This window comes from Neoarius graeffei, chromosome 9, assembly GCF_027579695.1.
Source record: "Neoarius graeffei isolate fNeoGra1 chromosome 9, fNeoGra1.pri, whole genome shotgun sequence".
Lineage (NCBI taxonomy): Eukaryota > Metazoa > Chordata > Actinopteri > Siluriformes > Ariidae > Neoarius > Neoarius graeffei.
This window is the reverse complement of record NC_083577.1, coordinates 21,420,887-21,446,179: the sequence shown is the minus strand read 5'-3', so window position 1 is coordinate 21,446,179 and position 25,293 is coordinate 21,420,887. Positions and strand designations below refer to the sequence as shown.

The 25,293-nt window shown below is 43.1% G+C and overlaps 1 protein-coding gene across 5 annotated transcripts in view; it reads left to right on the top strand.

Annotated features, from left to right (window-relative positions):
* Nucleotides 1-1,279: 1,279 nt before the first annotated feature.
* The window catches only part of faima (Fas apoptotic inhibitory molecule a), a 40,579-nt gene continuing 16,565 nt past the window's right edge, over nucleotides 1,280-25,293 (top strand). The window contains exons 1-3 of one of the 5 annotated variants that reach the window (XM_060929190.1): nucleotides 1,280-1,330; nucleotides 21,586-21,740; nucleotides 22,395-22,623. In XM_060929190.1, the coding sequence (XP_060785173.1) occupies nucleotides 21,627-21,740; nucleotides 22,395-22,623 (343 nt within the window). In that variant the 5' untranslated portion in view covers nucleotides 1,280-1,330; nucleotides 21,586-21,626. Of the gene's footprint in view, nucleotides 1,331-12,893; nucleotides 13,008-13,051; nucleotides 13,157-13,198; nucleotides 13,218-21,585; nucleotides 21,741-22,394; nucleotides 22,624-25,293 lie in introns of those variants that run through there. The other 4 variants (XM_060929188.1, XM_060929189.1, XM_060929187.1 and 1 more) reach the window with 4 other exon arrangements.

Genomic DNA, 25,293 nt, shown 5'->3' with positions numbered 1-25,293 from the left:
AGCCAGCCGGCTCCGGAGCGCTCGCTAGCCAGCCAGCCGGCCCCGGAGCGCTAGCCAGCCAGCCAGCCCACCCCGGAGCGCGCTCAGTAAACTAGTAAATACAGTAAAGGAAAAACTTATAACGGGCCATGTCTCAACAGACTAAGAAGTTATTTCAATGTCATTTAATAACATTTTGTTTATCCTGAGGACCGAAAGTAAATGAAAATGTGAACAAATCTTAGCTGTCAGTGAACAATCCTGGTGGAAGCAGGTAAACGTCGTTCTCCAAGCCTGCTAACCTCAATTTTTGCAAATACCTCTCCCTCTGCTCGCCCTGTAAATGCCCTACGTCGCTGGATAGTGAAGGTGTTTTCTGCATCTCGCTCCTTTTTCTTTTATGTTTTTCGTTTGTCGCCTTCCTCGCATTCAAACTGATTCGAGCCGTGCCGTCCAAAATGGCAGTGTCACATGACTTGGTCACGTGAGTGAAATACCTCAATAGTGCTGAAGAGTGTAAAGCACTGTGTAAACTGCTGGAGAGTGTAAAGAGTTGTGTAAAACACTGAAGCGTGTAAAGCACTGTGTAAACCACTGAAGAGTGTAAAGCAATGTGTAAAGTGCTGAAGAGTTGGAAGTGCTGTGTAAATCACTCATGGATGTATAGCACCATATAAAGTGCTAAAGAGTGCAACTCATTGTGTGAAGTGCTGAAGAGTTCAAAGCACCATGTAAAGCACTGAACGGTTGAAAGCAATTTGTAAAGCACTGAAGAGTGTAAAGCACTGTGTAAAGTGCTGAAAAGTGTAAAGCATTGTGTCAATACTCTGTAGATATTTGATGATTGCAGAAAAAGTATATACTTCCCCATTTTAGATCTAAGAGACTTAAATGTATTTGTAAAATGATTGACATTCTTTTTGCTACACATACAAGATTGGCTACATTGGTAATTCCACAAAAACTATGATCAACATCGCCAAATGAATATCCTCAAAATGAATAGGTGTGTGGTTAGTATTGCAACATTCTAAAGAACACTCAAAAGGGCCTCGTATACTAGAGTGAACTGACAACACTATGATGGTATTTTATATTATCCACCCTAAGGGAACAAAGTAGCAAGAGTTTCTGGGGAGTTTCTGGGGAAACAGTTTCTGGAAGAGGGCAGATACAAACCCCCTATCTCTGAGCGCTGTATATCTGACAGCAGACATGCTGCGTCACAGCCCATAATCAGACAGCAGACGTGCTGTGTCACAACAAGCCTTTATCTGGGAAATGGAAAATCCACAAGTAGGTGGTTCTGTTCATTTGGAATACCTATGTAAAAGTGGAAGTAGATCTACTGGTGAGTAGATGCAACTCACTGCATATTGTGGTTCATGGCATACGATTTGCTGAATCTGTGGCTGTATGTTATGAATGACATGCAAGTTCAATGTGTTCAAATGTTTGCAATAGACTGCATCCAGTGCTGCTGATAGCCCAGTTCTGGGGGGACGGGCCATGGTTCTATCTTTTATTGACTTTAATGACGGGCCCTCCATGCCCACCACTCATCATACCAGACCTGTGACTTCATTTGAAGAGTTCACTGTGGCACAGTCTACTACTCCTACTACTACTACTACAACTACTACTACTACTTTATCAAGCTACTTGCTTGAGCAATCTTGGCTATTCTTTCCCAATTGTTCCTGTCTTCCACTGCTGCCACGACCGATGAATGAAGGTTTTTGTGATTGAATAGTCATTTTTGTTTATCAGTTGCTACCCTAGTGGGCTACTCTGTTGGTCACCACTCCTATCATAGTGCTGTACTCATCTAACTCAGCTTGTTGTTGACATAGATGATCATCCACCAAGTTGAATGTTTAGGGATCCATTACACTACATGATTTAGTGGATGCATTTGCTAAATACCACCATCCCTGCTCCCGGTGGTGGGATTTTTTTTTTTGAGGTTTACTCATCCAACTGTATATACCTACAGTTACCTGGGGCCATGGACAAACTTTGCCTGTGACCAGCGTATGCCCACCACAGTTACTGATGCTAGGGTGTGCTTCCCACAGGTGAAAGCCTTGGACTCCACTGTACATGGATTTACTCACATGGCTTGGTGCTAACAGCTGTGAGCCAAGGAGGCAATAGGAGTTTTTCTCAATGCTGTAACTTGCACATACTCTATATGGCTAAAAGTATGTGGACACCTGACCATGACATCCATATGGGAGTCTTCCCCACACTGTTGCCACAAAATTAGAAGCACACAATTGTCTTGAATGTCTTTGTATGCTTTAACATTTAGCCTTCCCATAACTGGAATAGTTCCATCATGACAATGCCCCATTCACAAAGCAGGGTCCATGAAGACATGGTTTGCTAAGGTTGGTGTGGAAAAACTCTATTGGCCTGCAGAGAGCCCTAATCCCAACCCCACTGTATACCTCTGGAGTCACTTCATGGTGATCAGGAAGTAAGACCATGATTAAAATCTCATAAAAGCTTCATAGTAGTGAAGGGCCTGGAGCGAGCACAGTCCACGGTGTATAGATTGAAAAAGTGGAGGGAGTGCAACCACTGCCCACCCAATGAGGCCCTGCCAAACCCAAGTGAAAACTTGCCCAGTGGAACAACTTTCACTAGAAAACACTGAGTAACCCTAAATAGAGCAAGAGCAAAAGTGGGAAAAACTGGAGACAAACTCCCTAAGTGGGGATTCATCACCAGTGCTGAGTGTCCCTGTGGTGAGACACTACAGACCATCCTCCACAGTTGCCCACTGGGCCCCAAAGGTTCTGACCAAGACCTGATGGAAGCAAACGACACTGCTCTCCATGAATACAGCAGTGGCATGACAAGATATTGATGATGATGAAAAACCACTTTGGAGTTAAATGGAACACTGACTTCACACCACACCATCTTGCCTGACATCAGCCTGAATGGCCATGAATTCTCACAGCCACACTCCAAAATCTAGTGAACTGTCTTCCTAGAAAACTGGATGCATGATTCTGGAAGGGGATCTTCAGTAAGCACATGTGTGTAATGGTTAGTGTTGTAGTCAAGACCACCAAGACCAAGTCAAGACCAAAATGTATCGAGACCAAGACAAGACCAGAATTTGAGGGGTTGAGATCAAGTTAAGCCCAAGACCAAGGCATGGCGAGATCGAATCAAGACCAAGCACAAACTAGGGTGTGTGAAGGGGGCAGGGAGGGTTGACAACTGTTACAGAAAGAAAATTTTCAAATTAGCAATGAGTCATGTTATTGGTTGCATTTGAAGCAGGAAGTTTTACATCTAATCACAGTAACAATGTTAACAAATAAATCAAACAATGCACAGGCAGTTTACTTAAACCCCTGAAATTGTGATCTTGAAATAAAATCCCAAGTCCTTTATGTCCGAGACCGAGACAAGACTGAGTAAAAATACTGTTGATTCAATGAGACCAAGACCTTCAGAAGGTGGTCTTGAGACAGGTCTCAAGTCCAATAGCACTAGTAATGATCAGGTGTCCACATCCTTTTGGCCATATAGTATAACTTGTGGGGAAGCCATGGCCTAAGGGCTAGAGAAACTGCTTTGGGACCAAAAGGTCACTGGTTTAATTCCCTGGACCAGCAGGAATGGCTGAAGTGTCCTTGAGCAAGGCACCTAACCCCCATATGTTGTAAGTCACTCTAGATAAGAGCATCTGTTAAATGTAATGTGTGAAAGTCTGTGTTTGGGCTCTTTGATGGTTGCAGTTATATTTTATTAATGGATTTAATTGTGCTCTGCAGGACATTAAAACTTTGCAATGTTTTTTTTAAAATAACCAAACCCAGATTAATATTCTGTGGCACGGTGGTGTAGTGGTTAGCGCTGTCGCCTCACAGCAAGAAGGTCCGGGTTCGAGCCCCATGGCCAACGAGGGCCTTTCTGTGCAGAGTTTGCATGTTCTCCCCATGTCCGCATGGGTTTCCTCCGGGTGCTCCGGTTTCCCCCACAGTCCAAAGACATGCAGGTTAGGTTAACTGGTGACTCTAAATTGACCGTAGGTGTGAATGTGAGTGTGAATGGTTGTCTGTGTCTATGTGTCAGCCCTGTGATGACCTGGCAACTTGTCCAGGGTGTACCTTGCCTTTCGCCTGTAGTCAGCTGGGATAGGCTCCAGCTTGCCTGCGACCCTGTAGAAGGATAAAGCGGCTAGAGGTAATGAGATGAGATGAGATTAATATTCTTTCCAGAACTTTGTCCCAGACATGTTTTGATAACTCAGAGAAAGCCCGCTGGCCGGATCTGGTGCCCCCTTTTTAGTGAGATCAGTCAGTGGACTGGTGACATCCGAATAATTAGGTATAAATCTACGATAGTAGCCAGCCAGCCCCAGGAACTGTCTCACCCCCTTTTTGGTCTTGGGCCTCGGGCAGGCTGCAATTGCTGCTGTCTTATTGATTTGGGGATGCACCTGCCCATTGCCCAAGTGGAAGCCCAGATATTGTACTTCCACCCGCCCAATCGCACACTTCTTCGGGTTGGCTGTGAGACCCGCTCACCTCAGCGACCTAAGGACAGCCCTTAGGTGTTCTAAGTGCCGCGGCCAATCATTACTATAAATAATGATATTGTCCAAGTATGCGGCCGTGTAGGTGGCATGGGGGCAGAGGACCCTATCCATAAGCTGCTGGAACGTAGCGGGCGCCCCAAACAGCCCAAAAGGAAGTGTGACAAACTGGTGTAAGCCAAACGGTGTTGAAAAGGCTGTTTTCTCTCAGGATAGCGGAGGCAAGGGGATCTGCCAATATCCCTTTGTCAAATCCAGTGTCGAATAAAAATGAGCCATGCCTAGTCGATCGAGCAACTTGTCAATACGAGGCACTTGGTATGCATCAAATTTAGACACCGCATTGACTTTTCTATAGTCCACACAGAACCAGACCGACCTGTCGGCCTTGGGAACCAAGACCACCGGGCTGCTCCAGTCACCGTGGGACTCCTCGACGATGCCCATTTCGAGCATGGCCTCGAGTTCTTCCCGAACCACCTTTTTTTGTGTTCGGACAGTCTGTAAGGGCGGCTGCACACTACTACCCCCGGGGCGTCTCAATGTGGTGTTCTATGAGGTGGGTGCGGCCGGGCAGGGCCGAGAACATGTCAGAAAATTCTGTCTGCAACTGGGTGACCTCCGTGAGTTGGGTCAGAGAGAGGTGGTCTCCACAGGGGACTGGAGCGGTGGGCAATGTCAATTTTCCCTTTTGAACCTCCAGCCCCAGCTCCGCCTTCTCTGGAACCACCGACACCAATGCCACGGGGACCTCCTTATTCCAAAGTTTTAACAGATTGAGGTGGTAAATCTGTAACACCCCGCCCCTGTCCATTCGCCTCACCTCATAGTCGACATCCCCGACTCACCGTGTGACCTCAAAGGGTCCTTGCCACCTGGCGATCAATTTGGAGCTTGACGGGGGCAATAACATGAGTACTTTATCTCCTGGTGTGAATTCCCTAAGGCGCGTGCCCCCGTCGTACAGATGGACTTGACATTCTTGGGCCTGCTGCAGATTCTCCTGGGTTAGGTGCTTGAGTATGTGGAGTTTGGCGCGCAGGTCGATAATGTATTGAATTTCATTTTTACTTCTTGAAGGTCCTTCCTTCCAATTTTCACGCAGCACATCTAGAATGCCACGCGGCTTATGCCCGTATAATAATTCGAACGGGGTGAACCCCGTGGAGGCTTGTGGGACCTCTCGCACTGCGAATAACAGGGGCTCGAGCCATTTATCCCAGTTGCGTGCGTCCTAGCTTACAAATTTCCGAATTATGCTCTTGAGAGTGCGATTGAACCGTTCGACTGAAGGTCAATTTATGCTGACAACCCAGTCCTTGCAGATGGCATCGCAGATGGTGTCTGCGAAGCCCCCCCCCTTCGCAGACACTCTGCGCGCACCTCCCAAAAATTGTGACCACTGCAGACAGCCTCGCAGACAGCGTCACAGACAAGAGGGCTCTGATTGGTCCACTCTACATCCGCTGTACACGCACTTCCACTTCCCTACTTTCCCGATTTGGTTTGTTTTCACGACCGCCATTTTTAAAAACACAAGCGAAGATGGAGCAGCACGAAGAGCGGTTGATCGAGGAAGTGAGGAAGTACGTACATCTATACAACTCCAGTTCTAGTCATTATAAGTAACCGGAGGATAAACACTCCACTAACCACACCCACCAACTACTCCTAGCAATTTCGCGACTTCGCGCCCCCTTGCGTTGTGGCGGTGAATAACATCGCGCACGCCTATTACTCCCCGCTCAACGATAAATTACAACTGTCTGCGAAAAGCTATCTGTGAAAGCCTTGTCGCAAGAGCATGCAGAGGCCTTAAGCCATCCGTTTGTGGGTGATAAACGCTGGTGCGGATAGGCTTAATTCCCAGTAACCCATACAGTTTGCGCAGTGTGCGTGACATAAACGTAGTGCCTTGATCAGTCAGAATCTCTTTGGGGATTCCGACTCGGGAGATGACGTGGAAGAGCGCTTCTGCAATACTACGTGCTGAGATATTGCGAAGAGGCACTGCTTCCGGATATCGTGTTGCATCGTCCACCAGAACTAAAATAAAGTGATATCCTCGTGTTGACCAATCTAACGGCCCGACGAGATCCATCCCAATTCTTTCGAACGGGGTCTCAATTAATGGCAGAGGGCGCAAAGGCGCTTTTGGAATGGCCGCGGTATTTACTAACTGGCGTTCGCGGCATGCTGTACACCACCTACGGACAACACCGCGAATCCTTGGCCAATAGAACCGGGCCATTATTCGGGCTAGTGTCTTATCCTGCCCCAAGTGTCCGGCCATGGGATTAAAGTGAGACGCCTGGAATATAAATTCCCGGCAGCTCTTTGGGATTAAAAGCTGTGTTATCGGTTCCTTAGTCTGAGTGTCCTGCGTCATTCGGTATAATCTATCCTTAATAATGGAAAAATAGGGGAAGGACGGGGTGGCGTTTGGTTGGACCATTGATTACTCTCACTTGTTTAAACGCATGCTGCAGAGTTTCGTCTCGCGACTGCTCCAAAGGGAAATCCGCGAGGGATTCCCCAAGAGAGGGAGGAGGAGCCTGCTGCTCCTCACTCTGACGTGGTGATGACGTAGACGGCTCTGTGACAGCTGCTCCCGCCAATGCCACTCCGGGACCTGCCCCCGCTAAACTATGGCAGGCTCCACTCTTCACTAAATGTACCATTAATTCCCTAAATCCCGGCCAATCAGTCCCCAAAATTATCGAGTGGATAAGGCAAGGATTAACCGCTGCCTTTACTCTAAATTTCTCCCCTCGAAATAGAATGTGGACCAACACTAAAGGGTAGTTGTGAACATCCCCGTGCACACACAACACCTTCACCAATTGTGCTTTCCCCAATGTCTCGTCTTGCATCAAGCTTTGGTGGATTGAGGTCTGATTACAGCCGGAGTCCACCAAAGCCTGATACGTATCCCCTTGGATACTCACCGGTATGCGATATGCTCCGGCCCGATCGAGGGCAGTCCCTGGCGCGTCGGGGATCCGGACCACCGCACCCACCTCCATCGCCGAGCACTGATGCTGGAGGTGCCCCGACTCCCCGCAGCGCCAGCAAACTGGCCCAGGCTCTTTCTCTGCACCGGTGTTCCAGAGCTCACTCACCTGAGGGGGGGAAGACACAGACATGGAAGTGGGAAATGGTAGGGCACCGCGGGTGTGGCGGGCCAGCTGGGGTGGAGCCGGCCCCCACCTCCGCGGTGGGGGAATGGGGTGAGGACGAGGAACAGAAGGGGAGAGAGAGAGAGAGAGAGAGAGAGAGAAAAGAGGGGAGAAGAGGAGGCATGCTGTCCTGCCATCGGAACAGCTGCCATATGGTCCTCCGCCAGCACGATGGCCTGATCCAGCAACACCGGACGATGCCACTGGACCCACTCCACTGTTCCTTCTGGAAGTCGGGCGATGAATTGCTCCAGCGCCACCAGGTCGACAATTCCCTCAGCATTGCGGTTGTAGGCCCTCAGCCACCGCCGGCAGGTGTCCCGGAGTAGCCAGCCAAACGCGAATGGCCGGCTGATCTCCAGCAGGTGCAGCGCGCAGAAGCGCTGCCGTTGCTGCTCCGGGGTGCGCCCCACACGTTGGAGGATGGCTCTGCGGAGGTCGGTGTAGACCACACGGCTGTCGGCAGGGAGTTGTAGCGCGGCCAGCTGCGCCTCGCCCGTTAGCAGGGGGAGGAGGCGCACCGCGCGCTGTTCCACTGGCCAAACCAATGCCTCTGCTGCCTGCTCAAAAAGAGCGAGGAAGGCTTCAGGGTTGTCCTGCGGACCCATCTTCGTTAGGGTGAGGTGGGGAGGGTCCGTGGCGGTGGTGTACCCCGCTGACGCGAGGAGGTGCCGGAACGCCTGGTGATCTTCCTGCTGCACCAGCACCAGGGCTTCAAACAGTTGTTCCTGCTCCTTCCGGAGGGTGACCAGCGCCTGGTGCTGGCTCTGTTGGGCCGTGGCGAGGGCATGGACCAGGTCCTTGAAGGGGGAGGACTCCATGGGGTTGTTCTCTTCGGTACTCCGTCCCAGGTAAGAATTGTTGAAGGTGGGTGGAGCACAGAAGCACGACAGGCCAGAACTGAGTGTTAAAAAACTTTTTATTCTAGCTTTTCAGCTTTCCCTTTCACACTCTCCCAGTCAGACACGCACGCACACAAGTGTCCAGGTTGGGGAGAGCTCCCTTTCTCTGCTCTCTCTCTCCTTTTATAGGGCACGGTCATTGGGGGAAACACACAAACACAGGTTAATTCACGTCAGGTGCAGTGATTCTGCCACTTACCTTCGCTGACTCTGCCCTCCATTCACAGACTGCCGCTTGATCACGCCCCCACTGCCACATCCACGTACAGTGCTCAGCGTAAATGAGTACACCCCCTTTGAAAAGTAACATTTTAAAAAATATCTCAATGAACACAAACAATTTCCAAAATGTTGACAAGACAAAGTTTAATATAACATCTGTTTAACTTTTCATCTCATCTCATTATCTCTAGCTGCTTTATCCTGTTCTACAGGGTTGCAGGCAAGCTGGAGCCTATCCCAGCTGACTACAAGCGAAAGGCGGGGTACACCCTGGACAAGTCGCCAGGTCATCACAGGGCTGACACATAGACACAGACAACATTAAAAATGCTTCTTATGCCCCTGGGGTGTACTCATTTATGCTGAGCACTGTACTTCATGATGCTCGTTAGGGTGCATCAGTTGCCCTCACTTTCATAAAATCTGATGCATTTTTGTTTGGGTGTTCCTTTTCACCAATAAAGACATCCTGTAAAATTTTTGGACCATATTCAAAAGTCTAATGGTGGCACCATGAGGTTCATTTTTTGCCAAAAAACGCTTATTTTATGTTTTCGCGTAAGGTTTGAATCACAATGTTGGACTCCGTTTATTGCTTTCTTGTGACCCAGAGATCATGTTAAGAACCTTTGCAAGGGATTGAGAAGCATTAATGTGATTCATAATACATTTGTAGTGTTTAAAAGTAGTTGAACAATGATTCAGTGAACAGCTAAAACTCAAAATGTGCTTGATAATCTCATCTCATTATCTCTAGCCGCTTTATCCTGTTCTACAGGGTCGCAGGCAAGCTGGAGCCTATCCCAGCTGATTACGGGCGAAAGGCGGGGTACACCCTGGACAAATCGCCAGGTCATCACAGGGCTGACACATAGACACAGACAACCATTCACACTCACATTCACACCTACGGTCAATTTAGAGTCACCAGTTAACCTAACCTGCATGTCTTTGGACTGTGGGGGAAACCGGAGCACCCGGAGGAAACCCACGCGGACACGGGGAGAACATGCAAACTCCACACAGAAAGGCCCTCGCTGGCCATGGGGCTCGAACCCGGACCTTCTTGCTGTGAGGCAACAGCGCTAACCACTACACTACCGTGCCACCCCGTGCGTGATAATATATTTAGAATATGTACTAAAAATGTGTATCTAAGATATTTGGTGCCATAATGTTTCATGAAAAGTGATCGAAATTTTGTCATAAAATAGCAGCTTTTTCCATAACTTTGAGCTCCTGGTGCCACCATTAAACTTTTGAATTTTGTATTTCACCTGGTGTGTTTTCTTACCAAAAGGAACATAAAAACAAAAATGAATCATGATCGGAGGAATTTTTCATTTTAGGGGGGCACCTGATGCACCCTAATGCTCGTTGTGTAGGAATGTTCTCAAACAAACTTTATAGCCATTCAGGAACGCTGCAAAAAATGGCCTTTCAAAAATAAGAAATAAAAGATTAAAACAAAGCATATTTGCTTGAATCAGGTGAAAAAAATCTGTCAATGGAACTAGTCAAATTTGGCTTAGTAAGATTTCTTAAAGTAAGATGAAAAATCTAACCTGTTTTTAGATGAAATAATTCCAAAATAAGATCGGGGAACTTATTATGCGGGATCTGATTAACTCAAAATAATCAAAATAGTTCTTATAACAAGATCGTACTTCTTACATTTAGCCATTCAAGTCATTTTTATTTATTTCATTTTAAGGGTATTTCACTTAAATTCATGACAAAGTCTTCGCAGTAAAAACTGAATTTAAGATAAATATACTAATATTAGGATTGTTAAATTCTACAACTAAGCATTGCTAGCTTAAAAGATTCTCCTTTTGTGACCTGTAATTAGTAAAATACTCTAGATATGAGACCAGAGACTATCTTGAATCAAGTTGACGACACGTGTAGCATTGCAACAAGTTTATTTTTTTTTCCCATTTCAACATTCAAACATTAAAACATCTCTTAAGATTCCACTTCCCCAGGACCTCAGGCACCAAAAAAAAAAAATAAAATAAATAATAATAATAATAAAAAGTCTATGCATTTTGACTTACAGTGCTTACACAACGCCAAAGCAACAGTGCATTTTGGGGGCACTGCAGTGGCGGTTCTAGACCAAAATTACTAGGGGGGCCGAGGTGGGGCCAGTGTTTTTTCAGGGGGGCACGGGCAAAACATGGCAATATTTAAGCGTTCAAAATGTTTTGTTTAGTTTATTTAAAACCAAAACAAAATACATTGAGCATAAATACAATGAGATAAACATTCTGTCTCAATAGCCTAAACATAAAATAAATTGTGCTCAGTAAATCTTAAAACCATGTTTCTCTTTTTTGTAAAATAAGATTTCTATTTTTGCATACAATGAACCTTTTCTTCAGACGTGGCTGCACTGGAGTGTTGTCCAAGCACTTGCTGATATCTGGAGAAAGATGAATACAGTAAATATGAGAGTGCGACTGAGAACAACATTTGTTTATCATTATTCATTTATTAATTTATTATTATATCTATTATTTGTATTTTATATTTATTAATTATTATTCAGACTTCACACTTTCAGGGTAGGCTATATGAATTGTAGGTCGACACTGCTCACACACATGCATTTGTTCAACATCACAAACCTGATGGTGCTGTACTTGATATGCATGGTGAATCTGGTTGTCCCAATGACTTGTTGGGTTGTCCCTCATTCTGTCCCTCAATCTGATCCTGAATGTCTTCATCCTCACTCTCAGATTGCCTTTCAGATGCCTCACTTTCCACCTCTCCAACCACCACCTCTGGCTCTCTCTCCACCTCTGGCTCTCTCTCCTCTTTCATAATCTTCATCTTCCTTACTCTCTCTATGTTGCTTTTTGCCAACAGGGGCAAAAAAGGACATAATGTCCTTCTTGCTCCTTTCCATGATGATAGCTTACAGTAGGTCTATACTAAAAAGTAAACGGAGAGGAATGTAGCCTCTACATATCAAAAGGCCATTAAAGTTTTACAAGAAGGTTAAACACTGTCGGTTATTTTACCCATTTCCCAAAAATATTAAGTTAGGCTACTTATTGCTGTGCAACGCACTTTTAAGAAAGCGCAATAAAACGGATTTATTATTGTAGTGAACAACAACAGTAAAACACGGATATGTGCAAACACTGACGTTACGAAATTGAATAATTTTCCTTACCTTCGCCTCTTTGCAGTAGCCTAGTCCTTGCAGGGCTGCAGCTGTTATCTCTCACGTCCGAAGTTTACAATTCACGCTGCTGCGGGTCTTTCTGCTGCAGGCAACAGTGTGCGTGTAGCGCTTTAAGGAGTCCGTGTAGAACACTCCGTCATGTCAGTTCCGATCTTCGAGCCAGCGCACGTCAAAATTAATAAATCTTGTTACCTGTTCAGCACAGGGGCCACAACAGGGGCCAGGAACAATTTTACAGGGGCACTGGCCCCTCCTGGCCCCCGTTTAAAACCGCCTATGGGGCACTGACTATTCATGTGTACGAGGGGTTTACAAGATCAGGCACAAAAAAACAAACAAAACAAACAAACACTGAACTTAACTCACAGCATTCCAAAAAGCCCTCACTAAAACGCCCTCCACTCACTCATAGCCTTTTTGAAGGCACTTGTCTGGTCTAGAGTATATGTTTTGAAATGTATGAATTGTAATGAAAGATTAAAAGATTTCAGTAAAGTTCATTTATTCCCAAAACAAGCATACTTTGCTTTTTTTTCTTGAAACAAGATGAACCGCATTTGACAAATGTCCAAAATGTACTTACTTTTTTTTTTTTTTAAACTTGTTTTATTTTCAAGATGGACTGTCTAAAAACCAGCCTTTCTAGCTAAATGAGGTTTTGCTTGTTGGGCAATTATGTCTTATAATAAGGGTGGCTAGATGTCTTGACTTGAAAATAGACAAATAAACTTCCTAAGATTTTTATTTTTTGCAGTGAAGGAAGGGGGATGAATAAAATCCTACACAATCACACTGTGGAAAAGCTCAAGGGGAGTGAATACTTATGCAACATACTGTATAAACACCTCTTGGAGGAGATATGGGTGACAGGACAAAAAGCAGTGTTTGGAGTTTTCTCATATCCACAGGTAAGAAGGAGGAAAACTAATACTAGAAGATCCTACACGACGCCATTATTAGAGCCGGTAGGTGGCAATCAGGGCACTTTTTTAATCTGTGGTAATGGCGAACTGTTACCATGGTTACATCTGTTGTTAGGCAGATAACTGATTTGTTGTTAGCTAGCTAGCTTTTCGGGGGCTACTGAGCGAAATAGGATAATTCTGGAGAAACGGTAGGCAACCTAACGGAAAATATTTATTCAACACTGGTGTTTGAGTCATTTTACAACCCAGGTAATGTACCGCTGTCATTCGGGGCGGTAGTCAGCCCGCTAAGTTGCACCAGCAGGAACCGAGCTGCTTGCAAGCACACTGGCTGAATACCGAATAGCTCATGACTCTGTATGTAGGCGCACTGTGTAGTGTGTGAAGTAATAGCGCTGTGTAGTGCACTCAATGTGCCCTAGAGCGGAATTTGGGACACAGCCCAGCCATGACCTTAAATGAAGCTGCTTGCTAGCTAGCTTTGGTTTCACCTCAGTTGAAACCATTTAATGCTAAAGCACGTAATTAAACTTTCACACGAATTATAGCTATATTTTAGCGTTTAAAGCATTTTTATTTTTTCTTTTCTTACTTCCTTTAAAGGAAAAAAAAAACATTGCTAGCTAAACTGTCCACTATCAGTGTTAAATGTTGGAGTAAAAAACGGCAGCTCTAAGCTTAGGAAAAGTTTTAGCATGGTAATGCTACATGTTAAAACAAACGGTATAGATGGACAGATATAAAATTAAAATAATACCAAGGTCAAGTTTATAGGTTGGGGAATAACAAAACACTGGGAATTTGAAACTGGTATTAATTAACATTATTGTGTCAGCAAGAACACAAAAACTTTGACCTGAAGCATAAACATAAAACTTTTTTTTGTTATAACTTTAAAAAATTTTTTTTGGTCATATCATCTGTATATCTACAACCCCGATTCCAAAAAAGTTGGGACAAAGTACAAATTGTAAATAAAAATGGAATGCAATAATTTACAAATCTCAAAAACTGATATTGTATTCACAATAGAACATAGACAACATATCAAATGTCGAAAGTGAGACATTTTGAAATTTCATGCCAAATATTGGCTCATTTGAAATTTCATGACAGCAACACATCTCAAAAAAGTTGGGACAGAGGCAATAAGAGGCTGGAAAAGTTAAAGGTACAAAAAAGGAACAGCTGGAGGACCAAATTGCAACTCATTATGTCAATTGGCAATAGGTCATTAACATGACTGGGTATAAAAAGAGCATCTTGGAGTGGCAGCGGCTCTCAGAAGTAAAGATGGGAAGAGGATCACCAATCCCCCTAATTCTGCGCCGACAAATAGTGGAGCAATATCAGAAAGGAGTTCGACAGTGTAAAATTGCAAAGAGTTTGAACATATCATCATCTACAGTGCATAATATCATCAAAAGATTCAGAGAATCTGGAAGAATCTCTGTGCGTAAGGGTCAAGGCTGGAAAACCATACTGGGTGCCCGTGATCTTCGGGCCCTTAGACGGCACTGCATCACATACAGGCATGCTTCTGTATTGGAAATCACAAAATGGGCTCAGGAATATTTCCAGAGAACATTATCTGTGAACACAATTCACCGTGCCATCCGCCGTTGCCAGCTAAAACTCTATAGTTCAAAGAAGAAGCCGTATCTAAACATGATCCAGAAGCGCAGATGTCTTCTCTGGGCCAAGGCTCATTTAAAATGGACTGTGGCAAAGTGGAAAACTGTTCTGTGGTCAGACGAATCAAAATTTGAAGTTCTTTATGGAAATCAGGGACGCCGTGTCATTCGGACTAAAGAGGAGAAGGACGACCCAAGTTGTTATCAGCGCTCAGTTCAGAAGCCTGCATCTCTGATGGTATGGGGTTGCATTAGTGCGTGTGGCATGGGCAGCTTACACATCTGGAAAGACACCATCAATGCATTCCGTTTTTATTTACAATTTGTACTTTGTCCCAACTTTTTTGGAATCGGGGTTGTAATTGTAAACAGTAAAATGCACCATAATAAAGTAATTAATTAACCACTAATTATATTAATTAGTCTAAGAGTAGGCATATGAACAGAATGTTCAACATGGTGAGATGTGAAAACAAATACACTAGTTCACATAGAAAGAGCTTGAAAAACCCTTTAAAATGATACCAAGATCAAGTTTATAGGTTGAAGAATAACAAAACACTGGAAATTTGAAACTTGCACTTAACAATTATTCGCTCAATTCTGATTGGTCAATCAAGGAGGGCTTTTTTTCCTTAACGCTAGGCCGTATTTCTGAAATGCTATTGGCTACTTTGTTGATTGGTTGCGGTTACAAAAATTAGCAAATTTTGTCAACAAAATGGCTGACTCTGCTGACTCAGCAATGCCACGTTTTGCTATATTTGACAAAGAAATGATAAACCAATTGAAAGCTCATCATCATCTCATCATCTCTAGCCGCTTTATCCTTCTACAGGGTCGCAGGCAAGCTGGAGCGTATCCCAGCTGACTACGGGTGAAAGGCGGGGTACACCCTGGACAAGTCGCCAGGTCATCACAGGGCTGACACATAGACACAGACAACCATTCACACTCACATTCACACCTACGGTCAATTTAGAGTCACCAGTTAACCTAACCTGCATGTCTTTGGACTGTGGGGGAAACCGGAGCACCCGGAGGAAACCCACGGGGAGAACATGCAAACTCCACACAGAAAGGCCCTCGCCGGCCCCGGGGCTCGAACCCAGGACCTTCTTGCTGTGAGGCGACAGCGCTAACCACTACACCACCATGCCACCCAATTGAAAGCTGCAAGCGAAAATGAAAATAACAAAAGACGCTTTAGAAACTAATTCAAATGTGCAAGATAGTCTCGCGTCCTGATTGGTTCAGAAAACGTGAATGACAAACGTTGTGAACTTGAATGGCTTTTGAAGTATGAATTTGGCCCTATACATCATAAACAAGTAATCGTATGGTTCCTTGCAAAATTAAGGATCAATTTCACTTGTGATTTCAAAGTTTTGAAATTGCCCTCGTCATTTTCAAAACTTCGAAATCACTCGTGAAATTAATAGTCCTTAATTTTACTCGGCCCCATACGATTACCTACACGAATAACTCGACTTCGTCTCGGTTATTAGGCTCAGATATTCACTGAGCCTGAGGTGGGTAATTATTTGAGTATAGGTGGTTTTATTATTTTAAAAAATTGTATTAAAAAAATAATTTATTTCAAACTTCAAAATAGGTTTGCAAATGTACAGTTGTGGTCAGAAGTTTACATACAGTGACATGAATGTCATCTTGGATATGAATGTCATGGCAATATTTGGGCTTTCAGTAATTTCTTTGAACTGTTCTTTTTCTGTGGCAGAATGATTGTACAGCATACAGCTTTAATAAAAAAAAAACCACTAGAATTTGGTGCACAAGTTTTAAATTTCTTTGGGTTTTCTCAAATCAACAGCGGGTCAAAAAATATACATACAGCACACCTAATATTTGGGTAAAATGTCTCTTGGCAAAATTCACCTTGACCAAACATTTTTGTTGACCATGAACAAGCTTCTGGCAGAATTCTGGTTGGATATTTCATGACTCTTCATGGTAGAATTGGTAGAGTTCATCTCATCTCATTATCTCTAGCCGCTTTATCCTGTTCTACAGGGTCGCAGGCAAGCTGGAGCCTATCCCAGCTGACTACGGGCGAAAGGCGGGGTACACCCTGGACAAGTCGCCAGGTCATCACAGGGCTGACACATAGACACAGACAACCATTCACACCTACGGTCAATTTAGAGTCACCAGTTAACCTAACCTGCATGTCTTTGGACTGTGGGGGAAACCGGAGCACCCGGAGGAAACCCACGCAGACACGGGGAGAACATGCAAACTCCACACAGAAAGGCCCTCGCCGGCCACGGGGCTCGAACCTGGACCTTCTTGCTGTGAGGCGACAGCGCTAACCACTACACCACTGTGCCGCCCTGGTAGAGTTCAATTATTATTTATTTTTTTCTTGGCATGGACTCGACTTATAAGCACGGTCCATATATTTTCAATAGTGTTGAAGTCAGGACTTGTTTTAAGCCTAATGCTATCCTGCTTTATGCTCCACAACCAGCTCTGATGCGTGTTTGGGTTTATTGTCCTGTTGTAACTCCCAAGTCGTGTTCAAGTTTCTGATGGTTTATGCTGAAGAATTCTGAGGTAGTCCTCCTTCTTCATTATTCCATCCATTTTGTGCAATGAACCAGCAAAACAGTCCCAGAGCATGATGATCCTACCACCACCACCAGCTGGTACAGTGTCCCTCTGTGCATGGTGGTCACTGTGGCCAAACAACTCAATCTTTGTCTCATCTGACCATACAGCTTTCCTCCAGAAGGCTTTTTCTTTGGCTGTGTGGTCAGCTTCAAATTTTAGTTAAGCTTGAAGGTGTCAATTTTGGAGCAGGGGGTTATTTCTTGGATAGCAGCCTCTTAGTCCATGGTGATCTGAACTGTAGACAGTGATCCATCAGCTTCCAGTTCATGATAGGACTGTGCCGTGGTGGTTCCCAGGTTGTTCCTGACCATCCAAACCAATTTCCTTTCAGCTGAGGGTGACAGTTTGGGTTTTCTTGAAGCAAAGTGGCTTGGCAAAGTGACTACACTTCACAATAACTTGGATACAATTGTTTGAACTGATCTTGGAATTTGCAGTTGCTTAGAAATGGCTCCAAGAGATATTCTGGAGTTGTGCATATCTGGGATACTCTTTCTCAGATCTGCACTGAGCTCCTTGGACTTTCCCATTTTACTCTGTATTGGTCAATCCAATGAATGCTGTAAACAAACCCTTTTTATGAAGGCACAGAGAAGCTACCAGCTGTAGTCAATCATGATCACTAACAGGAAGTTAAGAGACCTTGGCCTTGGCAGGATAAGAGACATTTTGGAAGTTTCAGCACCTCTGAATTAATAATCTAAGCGAGTGTATGTATATTTTTGACCCTGTATGTATAATTTTGACCCTGTGTTAATTTCAGAAAACCCAAAGAAAATTAAAACTTGTGCACCAAATTGTAGTGTCTTTTTTAAAAGATGTATGCTGTACATTCTGCCGCAGAAAAAGAACAGTTCAAAGAAATTACTGTAAGCCCAAATATTGCCATGACATTCATGTCACTGTATGTAAACTTCTGACCACAACTGTAATAACGGTGCAGCGCAGGCTTGTATCACTTATCTATGCCAACTCACATAAAATACTTTGTTTTGAAATCAATAAAACAAATCACAATCCCACCTTACCTTTGAATAGTTTTAGACCAAACTTTGTAGCATCTTCAGTGCTTTTAGGAGCAGCATTTTCTTTCATCATTTGTAATTCTTCCTCACTCAGTGATGAAGCGATTGGCCGCCATTTTGCCGAGTTGCTCAAGGTGATTATCGAGAAATAGTCCGAATGTCTTGACCAATCAGCGCACTCCATTTTCTATAATCACCGCCTTATTTATACTAACAATTAATATTATTTTGTCTTTCAGTTGTTTTTCATTGAAATGAAAAACCATTTGACCTGAAGCTTAAAAATAAGAGGTTTTTTTGTCATAACTTTTTTTGAAATACTAACTAGCCTTTTTTTGAAATACTAACTATGTAAGAAGCTGAAGGTTTTTTTTTTTTTTTTGAAGTTTTGGTGTGAAACATTCGGAAATCATATTTCCTTTCATTCTCTGTCATGATTATTTGCAGTGCCTTGAAAAAATATTCATGCCCCTTGAACTTTTTCACATTTTTCCACCTTACAACCACAAACTTAAAAGTTTTTTATTGAGATTTTATGTGATAGACCAACACAGAGTAGCACATAATTGTGAAGTGAAACGGAAATGATAAATGGTCTTCAAAATTTTAAACAAATAAAAATCTGAAAAATGTGGTGTGCATTAGTATTCAGCCCCCCTGCGTCAATACTTTGTAGAGCCACCTTTTGCTGCAATTACAGCTGCAAGTCTTTTGTGGTATGTCTCTACCAGCTTTGCACATCTAGACACTGAAATTTTTGCCCATTCTTCTTTGCAAAATAGCTCAAGCTCAGCCAGATTGGATGGAGAGCGTGTGTGAACAGCAATTTTCAAGACTTGCCACAGATGCTCAATGGGATTTAGGTCTGGACTTTGACTGGGCCATTCTAACACATGAATATTTTTGATCTAAACCATTCCATTGTAGCTCTGGCTGTATGTTTAGGGTCATTGTCTTGCTGGAAGGTGAATCTCCTTCCCAGTCTCAAGTCTTTTGCAGCCTCCAACAGGTTTTCTTCCAGGATTGCCCTGTATTTAGCTCCATCCATCTTCCCATCAACTCTGACCAGCTTCCCTGTCCCTGCTGAAGAAAAGCATCCCCATAGCATGATGCTGCCACCACCATGTTTCACAGTGGGGATGGTGTGTGCAGGGTGATGAGCAGTGTTAGTTTTCCGCCACACGTAGTGCTTTGCATTTAGGCCAAAAAGTTCAACTTTGGTCTCATCTGACCAAAGCACCTTCTTCCACATGTTTGCTGTGTCCCCTACATAGCTTCTGGCAAACTGCAAACGGGACTTTTTATGCCTGTCTTTCAACAATGGCTTTCTTCTTGCCACTCTTCCAAAAAGGCCAGATTTGTGGAGTGTACGACTTTTATAGTTGTCCTGTGCACAGATTCTCCCACCTGAGCTGTGGATTTCTGCAGCTCCTCCAGAGTGATCATGGGCCTCTTGGCTGCTTCTCTGACCAGTGCTCTTCTTGCTCGCTTCGTCAGTTTAGGTGGACGGCCATGTCTTGGTAGGTTTGCAGTTGTGCCATACTTTTTCCATTTTTGAATGATGGATTGAACAGTGCTTCTTGAGATGTTCAGAGCTTGGGATATTTTTTTATAACCTAACCCTGCTTTAAACTTCTCCAGAACTTTATCCCTGACCTGTCTGGTGAGTTCTTTGGTCTTCATGATGCTGTTTGTTCTTCAGTGTTCTCTAACAAACCACTGAGGCCTTCACAGAACAAGTGTATTTATGCTGAGAGTAAATTACACACAGTAGAACTCTATTAACTAATTAGATGACTTCTGAAGGCAATTGATTACACTGGCTTGTATTTACTGTAGAGGTATCAGAGGACAGGGGGCTGAATACTAATGCACACCACATTTTTCAGATTTTTATTTGTTTAAAATTTTGAAGACCATTTATCATTTTTGTTTCACTTCACAATTATGTGCTACTCTGTGTTGGTCTATCACATAAAATCTCAATAAAAAACTTTTAAGTTCGTGGTTGTCAGGTGGAAAAATGTGAAAAAGTTCAAGGGGTATGAATACTTTTTCAAGGCACTATACATTCTTGGGACATGGAACTACATTTTGCAGGCAATAAAACTTGTGGTCGTCATTCAAATTAATTGAAATTGCATTCATCTGTAGTTGGGCAATTCCATGTAAATGTCAACCTCACCATGCAAAAATAAAGCAACATGTAAAACATCAAAACTACTCCCAGAGATATCACCTAGGCCTGTATTTTACAGATGTGAATAAGTTGAACCAATTTGTAACCAACCTAATATGTCACTGTCAGTCTTTCTTTCTTATAATGTAAACCCCAAGCTAAAATCAACTTTGATCATGTACAATTCTATATTATTGCCACAAGCCACAGAAATGTATGCTAAAATCCACAAAACAGCAAAACAATAGCCATCCTAAATATTATTTAAGAACTTTGATAGTTTTAGCTGATATTTAGAGAGTTTTTCAAAGGGTTATGGTGGTTAAATGGCTGATTTTCTAAACATATGCCATGTCTATTTCAGACGCGTCACATCCATAACAGAATTTTGTCACATCCATAACGCTGACTTTTCCTTCCGAAACTCTGCATGAAATGCAAAATATTTTAAACAAAGATTTTTTTTAATATTCACCTTGGACCCCTCTATCAAATGGATATCTCCATTTCGACATTAGGTTTACAATTTCACAGAGTTTGATAAAAATGTACAGTCACCCAAGAAAAGTGATACTTTTTTCTGTCACATCCATAACGCATCTTTTATTGGCATTTTCTGGCATGCCCTAGATGTACTATGGGAATTGTTCTTGTTCTATCACTTCTCCAGTATGGTACAGCCTTAAAATATGCAACACCTGTTTAAATACTGGGAGACAATAAAACATGCACTGGGTCATTTGTTGCCATTTTGAGTTCAGGTGTCACGTCCATAACGCTGGAATTGCTCAGTTACATATATAAGCTAACAGTATATTATAGTTTAAAGCCGTTTTTTTTTTTTGTCACCTTCAGCAAAAACAATGACTATTTAAAAACAATGACTATTTTATGGCAAACATGGGTTAGTTCTGACTTTTCTGAGAAGACCCTGAACTGCAAGAGGAAATCCTAATTGTGGCTCATGGAACCAAGATGGAATCCGTAAATCGCAAAGATCATCACATACTTGTTAAAATATATGGCTTATATTCATAGTTAGTTACTATAGTAATAGTGTATGGTTCCTTAAAAGTCAAGTTCTGTTGAATATATCTATCTCACTGTTGGGTGTAATTTTCCTGAGGTCTGCTTGCCTTTTGAAGGTCACTTGGAGTTCCAGTGGTGATCTCTGGGCAGAAGGATCATGTCCGGAGACCTGGTTGGGGTTTGGGACGTAGCCCTGAGTGATGGGGTTCACAGGATTGAATTTGAACATGGCACAACCACAGGGAAACGGGTCATCCATGTTGATGGCAAGGTGTGGAAAATGATACCTGTTACAGGCCAAGGTTTAACCGCTTCTTCAGAGCGAAAGACACATTAAAAGTTTGTGGACACCTGACCATCACACCTATATGTAACATTATAAACCTGTTCCAGCATGACAATGCCCCTGTGCACAAAGCAAGCTCCATGAAGGCATGGTTTGCCAAGGTTGGACTGGAAGAACTCAAGTGTTCTGACCTCAACCCCACTGTACACCATTAGGATGAACTGGAACGTCGAGTGCACCCCAGACCTCCTCACCCGACATCAATATCTGATCTCACTAATGATTTTGTAGCTTAATAATCACAAATCCCTACAGCCATGCCCCAAAATCTAGTGGAAATCCTTCCAAGAAGAGTAGAGGTTATTATCATTGCCAAAGTGGGACTAAGTCTGGAATGGGATGTTCAACAAGCACATTTGGGCAGATGTCCACAAACTTTTGGCCATGTAGTGTACGTATAATAAACCAATCTTGTTTTATAGGCTTTTTTTATTTGAATCTATTGTACTTAATGCAGTGTCCCCCAGTGATGAAGTTTATGTGGTTAATTATCAGATAGCACCTTATAATACTGAGGTTATTGATATGTTGAGTGTAAAAATGACCCTGAACATATGCATTGATTAATTTGCTTGTCAGGAGGTCCTGAGGAGAGACTGGATGTTCAAGCTGGTTGGCAAGGAGACGTTTTACGTAGGAAGCGCAGACACAAAGGCCACCATTAACATTGACGCAGTGAGTGGGTTCGCCTATGAATACACACTGGAGATCAACGGCAAGAGCCTGAAGAAGTACATGGAGAACCGTTCGAAGGTTACAAGCACTTGGCTGCTCAACCTGGATGGTGTTGACTGCAGGGTCGTCTTGGGTAAGAAGCTTCTGATCTGTGAAGCTTTATTATGAACCATGTTGCTTAAATGAACATATGATGCTGTGCTAAATCCTGAAAGCCAAACTGACAGTTTAACAAGGGTAATAAGTTAGTTACTAGTTAATATTTTAATCTGATACACCTACCAGTGGCCAGAAACTGACACTGATAAAGGAATGACACACCGTGTGTATAGAAAAAGAGGTTTAGTCTCTAATTACGCACCTCCAAGATGGACCAACAAGGTTGTTGTGTATAATAAAGTAGCCAGTAAGCATGGCTGCCAACTGTCCCGAATTTTTCGTATTTGTTACGAATTTGCAAATAAAATACGAAAATATGATTTTGTCTCGTATGTGTACGAATTTGCAGTAACAATATAATGGAGAACATTTTTATGAATCACCGGGTCATCATTCTTTCCGTGCACCGTCTTCAAACGTGTGAAAAATAAACCGGCAAGAAAATTTATCGAGTAGTATAAGATTGTATATGTAGCGAGGACATATCAGATTAATAGCACGAGTCTGTCCATCCAAATGCCGCCATTTGCATTTCCTGTGACGTCAATCATGGAGAAAAAATAATCGATAAATCTTGTTGTGTTCGCAATGGGACCAAGCAATGGCGGGAAACAAAGCAAGCCAACAAAAAGAAAGCAAACGTTTTCAGCATGTTATACTTCTGAATTTTTATTCATCTCTGCATCTTTGAAAACCCAAACCACACGTTTTGCAAGGTTTGTAGGTGGGACATATCTATTGCACATGGAGGGGAGAATGATCTAGTGGTGCATTCAAAACCTAAGTTGCACTTGCAGGCTTTCGTCTAAACGGGGGAACAGGGGCGCTGCGCCCTCTTACTCTCGACGTGCGCCCCCTTACCGACTCCGTGAAAACATCCCAGCAACACTACGTGACAATGTGTCTGATCATCAAATACGTTATAATTGCTCCAAAAATATTCCAATCATAGTAGATACACCGCCAGACGGTGCAAAAACAATCCGAATTGGCGTTTTCCAGACTGAGGCGCCATGTTGTTTAGTTGTTTACGTGTCGCGGCTGCTCTCGGGAGATTTGACATGGGTTACATACAAGGTCAGCTGACTTGTAGCGCGAGATTTCTCGAGACTGAATGACCTTTCACCCACCGGCGTGGGAGCTTTTGACAGAAGTAGTTCGCGAGTTGTTTTTGTTGACACTTGGGCATTTAAAGATGTCATCCCGCGGCACGAAGCGGAAGAAAGCCAAAGACTGTCCGGGGCAGAAGAAGATTAGGCCAAATAAAAAAAATAGTGTGTTTCCGGTAACCCGACCGATCGAGAATTTCCGCGTCGAAATTGCCGACCATAAAGTTTTTATTACAAATTTCCCTCGATATTTTAGTGTAAGTGGCGTTAGTTTGTCATAATTTTTTGTTTCAACACATTCAAGTTGTGAAAGAAACGATAAAAAGTAAAATGTTTCGCCACTTCTATCAGCCCTCCTCCATAAACTGAGCCAAGCCGCCATTTTGAATCCTCATTCAAGGCTGTAATGCAAATTGCTTCCTTTTCAGTATACAAGTGCACTTCCATGGCAGGGAAAAACACTACATTTTGCCGCCTATGTAGTCCCCTATTTATACAAATAGGAGTCATTCAGGATTCAGCCATGTTTTTGCTCAACCCAAGTTCTACAGTAGGCTAGGCCGTCTGCTTTTAATGGAAGTAGCCTAGGACGTTATTTTCACGTTATTTCTTGATAAGGTGTTTTCACGTTATTACATGAAAATATCATGAAATATCGCTTCCGTAGATCATAACTCGAACTCTCGCGATATTTTTTTTTATTTGTTTAAAGATTTAAAACACTTATTTTATTATGATGTGTGGTATAAAGGATTCTGTGCCAAAATACTATTTTGTAAGATGTTTACTTGTGTTAATTTTTTCGAACAAAATAAAAAAAAAATTAAGAAAAAAAAAACTTTCCTACCTACCGACCTTATTTTAGTATTTCATGTTACCGGAAACACACAATTTTTTTTTTTTTTTTTGGCCTTACTTCTTTCTTTTTCAATGTCGACAGACAATTTGTTACAATTTCCCTCTCAGATAGCCTCAGAATGTCCCATTGGAGCATTTTTCAAAGGCTTTGCACGGCGGGGGGGGGGGACAACCGGCACCATCCCCCCCCGCCATGGTCAGCGCCCTCATACTAAATTTTTCTAGAAAAAACCCTGACTTGGATGCTGTAAAAACTGACTTTCACTCCATCAAATTAACCTCTTGGGTGGCGAATAATGACTTTGATACTATTCATGCCGAGTGTTTGTTTACTGCATTTTTTTAATTGAACACAACATTCCTCTTGCTCCCGCCAGCCGTGTGGGGCCATTGTTATGTGCTGCTTTTCCGAAATTGGAAGAGGTAAAAAAAAATTCTCGAGTGCAAAAACAAAAACAATGTGCATTCTGCATGAAATGGGTAAATCACACCAAAAAGGCATTGTTTCACAACTTCACGGTGTACCAGCCGCTGTGTCAACCGATGGTAGTCACGACAAAAATTCCAAAATGTATCCCACTATGGTCAAATATTTTGACAGTGACCGAAAGGAAATTATATGTATGGTGTTGTCAGTGCATTGGTGTTATTGGATAAATTCACTGTTTGACTGTTTG